The sequence below is a fragment of the Ranitomeya imitator genome, chromosome 3, assembly GCF_032444005.1.
Source record: "Ranitomeya imitator isolate aRanImi1 chromosome 3, aRanImi1.pri, whole genome shotgun sequence".
In the NCBI taxonomy this organism is placed as follows: domain Eukaryota; kingdom Metazoa; phylum Chordata; class Amphibia; order Anura; family Dendrobatidae; genus Ranitomeya; species Ranitomeya imitator.
In genome coordinates this window covers 140,849,222-140,856,608 of record NC_091284.1, presented here as the reverse complement: position 1 = coordinate 140,856,608, position 7,387 = coordinate 140,849,222, and the positions used below count along the sequence as shown (strand labels likewise).

The 7,387-nt window shown below is 41.2% G+C and overlaps 1 protein-coding gene across 2 annotated transcripts in view; it reads left to right on the top strand.

Annotated features, from left to right (window-relative positions):
- The first annotated feature begins 222 nt into the window (after positions 1–222).
- The window catches only part of PCYT1B (phosphate cytidylyltransferase 1B, choline), a 73,168-nt gene continuing 66,003 nt past the window's right edge, over positions 223–7,387 (top strand). The window contains exon 1 of one of the 2 annotated variants that reach the window (XM_069761537.1): positions 223–616. In XM_069761537.1, the coding sequence (XP_069617638.1) occupies positions 500–616 (117 nt within the window). In that variant the 5' untranslated portion in view covers positions 223–499. The remainder of the gene's footprint in view (positions 617–7,387) is intronic. The other variant, XM_069761536.1, reaches the window with a different exon arrangement.

Sequence of the window (7,387 nt, the reverse complement as noted above, 5' to 3'; positions counted from 1 at the left end):
TCAATTAGAAAAGAAATGATATAATCTCAGCTTCAGGGAAAAGAAAACATGAAAAACTGCACCAAAAACTGCAATGTATGAAGATTTAACATGATTGACTTAACATTTCTTTCATTGTGCTGCTTATTATTAATACGTGACATTTGTGGGATGCCTGCGGAGAGACCCTAACACGGGCGAGGTCCCAGTCTTCCCCTCTTTCTCGGGATGCTTTAGGAATACGGATTCATTTCAAACTGTACTGGGATGACACGATCCAACCAAAGCGCAAGATGCAAATGAGGCCAGTGCATTCTGTGCCTGTGCTTTCCTCCCGCCTGGTTGTTATAGTGATAAGCCCAGGGCCTGTGCATCACCGCCTCTACTTAGAAGAATTAAACAACAGTCTTCTCTTCCTCCCGGGAATAAGACAAGAAGCTCGGGGAAAAATATCCACTACACTGAATCCCCCAGAGAAGTTGCTCATTGTGGAGGGAGCTGCGGAGAGCATCTTCTGGCCATGCCAGTTCTCAGCCTTGATGCTGAGTCAGAAACAGGTATCCCAAAATCCCTTTGTGGTGAGCTTCCCCTAGGAACCATGGAAGAATTGGAGCACACTTGTCCCCAGCCACGCTCGGTGAGTAATATGCTGCACTACATATGGGATGTCTGAAAAATGAAAGGATTTAGGAGAAGAAGCTTTATGTAAACAACTTGGCCGCAGACTAATCCATCGTGTGCGTCTCGGGCAGGATCTGCAGTAAAGGAAGTTGCATTACAAAGCATCATTTCTGTGCGGTGCTGAGACAGGATTCTTCTCTGCCTGCCTCATCTTCCCAGGCCGGCACGCTCATTACTCCTCAGTGCTAACGCTTCAGCCCTGAACAGTGGATAGAAGAGCCTTAAAGGGCCATAAATCCTATACAAAGTATTGAGCTTATAGAAGCAAAGCTTCTGATACGAGCAAGCAGCTATTGTCATCCCAAATTTGTATGTAAATCTTCTGGGAGACTCTTAGAAAGGGGGAGTTGTTAGATAAAGTAGTGATCACGGGTAAGAGATTTTCTAAGACTTTGGGCCCAATTCAATATTGCACTTGTTTGTTTGTTTTGGCGACTTTTTTGGCCCCGATTCAACATTTGCGTTTTTTTTTTTAAGTCAGTTTTCTTCTTTGTCTTGTGGTACGTCACCACCATGTTTTGTTTTCTTTTGCAACAAAATTTTGCAGTGGCGTACATAGTTCGTGAATTTTGCACAAATGAGAAAACGGTCTTTATTCCTGTCTTTTAGGCTACTTTCACACTTGCTTCGTTTGGAATCCGTCGCAATGCGTCGTTTGGGGGAAAAAACGGATCCTGCAAATGTGCCCGCAGGATTCGTTTTTTTTCCCCATAGACTTGTATTGCCATCGTGTTTTGGCGGACCGTCGGCATGAAAAAACATTCAATGTAACGTTTTTTTCGTATGTCGTGTCCGCCATTTCCTACCGCACATGCACAGCCAGTACTCCGCCCATTCCTCCCCGTAACTTAGAATGGGCAGCGGATGCGTTGAGAAACTGCATCCGCTGCCCACGTTGTTCGGAATTTGCACAATGTACGTCGGTACGTCAGGCCGACGCTTTGCGACGGCCCGGTACCGACGTAAGTGTGAAGGAAGCCTTAAGCTTTTTTGCACCCTTTTAGCAAATTTTACAAAATGGTGCATCAAGAATTAATTTTCTGGTATACATAAAATCACTCCAGGGGCAAGGATTAAAGTAAATTTCTAATAAATTTTGTGAATGTGTTTGTGCCTGATAAATACGGCAAAAATATTTGGAATCAGATGAATACATATAAGAAAAGTGTTCAAATTAAAAGATGAATATAGCACAAATAAAAAAAAAAATAGGCAAAAAAAACCAAAATAAGATAATAAACTAGGAGCAAATGCAATAATGAATTGGGTTCTTTGTATTTTGCATCTTTTTATCTTTGTACCTTATTTATCTTTCCATTTGCACTTTGTTTTTAAAACGTACCTGTCATCAGGATTTAGCACTATAGATTAAAGGCATGGCCATAATCTTGCCGTTATGCTGGTGCCTGAAGCAACACATGTGATGCCATGAAGACGCCATTGAGCCTAGTTCTCGATTTGCACATGTGCCGCTTCCGGCGCCATTTTGTTGAAGACCGTCCACAGAATCACGCTGCGCAAGCACTGCCCCCTTCAATGATGACGGTGACACAGAATTTTGAAAGGGAGGCAGGTCACTAAATAATCAGTGACATGTAAAAGAATCACAGGAGGGTGGTGGAGGAGTAGAAAAAGAAAAGTAGAAAAAATAAAGTAGAAATGATCCTACACCTGTCCTCATGCACAGAAGACGTCATTAGAAGAAAACTTTAGAGGCTAATTAAACAATAACCAGTGATCAAATTCCTTCACCGTAGATATCAATTTAATCAGCATAACGGTGCCATTATGGCTATGCCTTCACTTTATAGTGCTAAATCCTGCTGACAGGTTCTCTTTAACCCTTTAACATCCAATGACGGATATATCCGACATTGGACGCTTCCCCCCGCACTTTTTCTGGCATGTGCCCCTAAGAGCCGCGTGTGGAATCCACCCCGGGCTGTTAACATATTAAATGCGTCGCTAATCCCACTCATCGGTGCCCGTGTCACATGACCGTGGGTCGCTGATGGGTTGGTATGACAACCCGGGGTCTGCAGGAGACGCTTGTGGTTGTCATTGTCAAATTGCTATGAGTGCCGCCCAGAGGACGGCGCTCATAGCAAGTGAACATTTCTGTGTGTAGCACAGGCGATCGGATGATCGCAGCTTCTAGTCTCCCATGGAGACTATTGAAACAAGTAAAAAGAATGTTTTTACATATATATTCTAACGCATTGGGTATTCTAGAATATGTATGTAGTTTATTTATGAAGATTTCAGAATAATGCAATGAATACACAGGATTCGGCCGGCCGGGCATGACCAATTAGTGAAGCGTGGTTCAAATTCCGCTTCAATTCATGTCCAGACTGCGTCTGTCGCACCCAGCCGGCTGAGAACAATTAGTGAAGCCAGGGCCAGCTGCAGGTTTTTGAGGGCCTCGGGTGAAAGAGTCTCACAGCGCACGTAGCATATAACACAGCCCTCCTAGTATGTAGCACAGCCACGTAGTATATAGCACAGTTCCGTAGTATATAACACAGTGCACGTAGCATATAACACAGCCCACGTAGTATATAGCACAGCCACGTAGTATATAGCACAGCCATGTAGTATATAGCACAGTTCTGTAGTATATAACACAGCCATGTAGTATATAGCACAGCCACATAGTATATAGCACAGACACGTAGTATATAACACAGCCCATGCAGTATATAGCACAGTCACGTATATAGCACAGCCCACGTAGTATATTGCACAGCCACGTAGTATATAGCACAGCCCATATAGTATATAACAGCCCACGTAGTATAAAGCACAGCCACGTAGTATATAGCACAGCCCACACAGTATATAACAAAGCCCACGTAGTATATAGCACAGCAATGTAGTATATTGCCTCACGGCAGAAGGTGAGAATATAAAGTTTTTTTATTATTATTATTTTTAACATTATATGTTTTTACTAAAAACGCTATGTGGGCACTGACTGGAGGGGAGTAGGGAGGGGCCAATTCACAGCCGGACTGTGCCTGTCGCTGATTGGTCGTGGCCAGCCGGCCGCGACCAATCAGCGACCCGGGATTTCCATTACAGGCAATCAGACAGACAAACAGACGGAAGTACCCCTTAGACAATTATATATATATAGATGTCAAAAAAGTTAAAATCACCCCCCATTCAAAATAAAACAATTAATTTTTTTTAAATACACATATTTGGTTACGCTGCGTTTAGAATTGCCCATTCTATCAATATATTAAAAGAATTAATCCTATAGGTAAACGGCTTAACAAGAATAAAAATCAAAACACCAGAATTAGGTTTTTTTGGGTCGCGGCAATATTGCAATAAAATGCAATAACAGGTGATCAAAAGAACGTATCTACACCAAAATAATATCTACATACAAAATGGTATCAATAAATATGTCAGCTCGGCATGCAATAAATAAGCCCTCACCCAGCCCTAGATCCCAGAAAATGGAGACGCTATGGCTTTTTTTTTTTTTTTAAGAAACTTTGCATTTTTTTTTCACCACTTATAAAAAAAAAGAACCTATGCATGTTTGGTATCTGCGAACTTGTTATGACCTGGAGAATCATAATGACATCTCAGTTGTAGCATTTAGTGAATATGGTAAAAATAAAACTCCAAAAACCAATTGTGGAATTGCACTTTTTTTTTGCAATTTCACCGCATTTTCAATTTATTTCCTGTTTTCCAGTGCATGATATGGGAAAATCAATGGTGCCTTTCATAAGTACAACTTGTCCAGCAAAAAACAAGGTCCCACATGGCCATATTGACAGAAAAATAACAAAGTTATGGCTCTGGGAAAAAGGGGAGCAAAAAATGGAAAGGCAAAAACAGAAATACCACTGGTCTTTAAGGGGTTAAGTCTGTTCTATGTGTTCGTCTATTGTATTTTTTTTTCAGTTCACCATTGTGGGAGGTGTTTAGGGTTTGTAGATGTTTTCGCCTGATTCATCATTTGAGATTTTTTGAAAATCACAAATATTCTCTATTCTCCTTTGAAGTTATTCTATGCGCAATTTTTTAACAAAAAAGTTAAGGACCACTATAAAGACCAGTTTTGACCTTCTGCAAAATTCATGAACCATGTGCACTATTTTGAATAATTAAGCACAAAAAATGGCAATACATACCACTAGACAAAATAGAAGCCTTTAGGCCTTTTTCATACGTCCTGATATTTCTGGTAGTGAAAAAACCAGTACTGGAGATATCCCTGTGTGTAATACTTGTGGCACACGTGTGGCAACTGTGTGCCGCCCATGTGCCGCATCAGTACTACATGGATGGCCAGCGGGGAAGAAGCGCTACAGTAAGCGCTGTTTCCCGGCGGCAGGTGCTGAAGATGTCTTTCATCATTCTCCCCTGCTCTGCCTGCAATTGGCGTGAGCAGAGGACAATGATGAGAGTTATATTCAAGTCAGAATGATGACAGCAGATGGGGGCTTTTGGGACTATTACTCCCATCATCCGACACGTGCTGCCGCTAATAACAGTAACAGCAGGAGTGGATGATCGGGGTATTCCTCAGCTGCCGCCAGCGATATAACAAAATAAATGAATGAAAAACCCGGTGTGGGTTCCCCCTATTTTCTTTAACCAACCAGGCAAAACTCACAACTGGGGGCTGAAACCCTCTACTGTCAGCTTCAGCAAGGTTGGCTATCAGGAATAAAGGAGTCCCCACGCTGTTTTTGACAACCAGCCCTGCTAAAGCTCACAGCTGGGGGCAGGTATTCTCAGGCTGGTAAGGGGCCATTGATATAGGTCCTCCAGCCAAAAAAAAAGCATCCCACAGCTGCCAGAAAAGGCGCGTCTATTAGATGCGCCAATTCTGGCACTTTGCTCGGCTCTTAACACTTGCCCTGTAGTGGTGGCAAGGGTGGGGTTCATATTTGTGGGGTTGATGTCACCTTAGTATTGTCAGGTTACATCAAGCCTACGGCTTAGTAGTGGAGAGGCGTCTATGAGACACCTCCCCATTACTAATCCTATAGTTATAAGGTAAATAAAGACACAGCCAGAATAAAGTCCTTTAATTGAAAAAAATTACACAGACTTTAATAATCTTAATTAAACCATACTTACGACCTCGCCTAATTCCACCAAAGCCCTTGATCTCCTGTAATAAAAGTAAAATAAAAAAACAACAATATACCATACCTGTCCGTTGTTCTGTCCCATGCCATAGTCTATGTCTGGGGGCTAAATGGTATTGAACCTGGATGGTGCCAAGATGCGACTGCCAGGCTGAGAACCACTGGTGAATGAGCTGCTGAGAGCGCAGCATCATTGACCAGCGGTGACATCATCACAGGCATTTTCCCATGGTCCTGAGGTCACCACAGTTCAGCCCGGCCTCGATGATGTCACCACTGGTCAATGATGCTGCACTCTCAGCAGCTCATTCACCAGTTGTTCTCAGCATGAACGGTCGCATCTAGGCACTGTCCAGGTTGAAAACTATTTAGCCCCCAGATGTGCACAGACCCATTCATTTGAATGGGTCTATGTGTGTTAGTGTCTCCGGTACGTATGAAAACTGTCACCACATGTACTGGAGAAATGAATGTGTGAAAGAGGCCTTAGGTATACTTTGGGATCAATTCATCTTTTGAGATTTTTTCAAGTCACTTATCTTTCTTTGTATTGTGGTATGCGTTGACTTATTTGTGCTACATTATTCAAAATGATGCACATTACTGATGAATTTTGCGCAAACTCAAAAATTCTCTTTACTTTTTGTCTTTAACATTTTTTGCAACTTTTTAGTCTAAAAAAGTGACGTGTTCCATTAAAACATCACAAAATTGGTATAGGTGGAGTGGGGGTGCTGGAGAATACCAGGCTTACATAAAATCCTTCTGGTGGGGAACATCTGGAGTACATTCGTTTTTAAACAGTCGCAAATACTGAATCAGCTGCAACCATCTGAAAAACAAAAACCCTGCTCACAAGGAAAAGCATAAAAAAGCGAAAAGTCATAAAAGACTGTATAAAAAGGGCAGATTAAAAGAATAAGCCACATAAGAAAAACAGGTGTAAAACAAATCAAACACTATATAAAACAAACAAACAAATGAATCAGGCCCAAAGTGTATAATTTGAGATGAAATAGCTCTTTCATTTTATTTGTGAAAACACTAAAAAAACCTTCAAAATATTTATCTTCGGCAAAAATTGTAAAATTGCCAAGTGCTTGAAATCCAAGAGTTAATATGTCTACAGTATAGGCCTCATAAGATTGTTATTACAACAGTAAGTGTTCCCTTGGGCTGTGACGTAAAGATGCAATGTGTAACTATTCTATGAAAGCAATCTGTTGTCATGGAATTCGACTAAAGATAAAATGATCATGATGATGGTTGGCATCACATCAGCCAACTGCTTTTTACAACAGGCACTGAAAAATTCCAATGTGACCAAAAGCATGAAAAATCCATTATATTTTTTTCTAGTATAAATGTTCTGATATATAGCATGGAAGGATAATAACTGGCACATGTGGGGTGGAGTTATGTGCAATCAAACCTGATCCATTAGTGGATTTGTCAAAAGTCCCAAAATATTTAGCACACCTCAAAATCATGCTAATAAACCAATGTTCCCCAAAATATCATTGGGGAAAAAGAGGCATAGACTAAGTTTAAATTTTCTTCATTTAAAACCAATTTTAATCCGTAAATAGCATGAAAATACACAA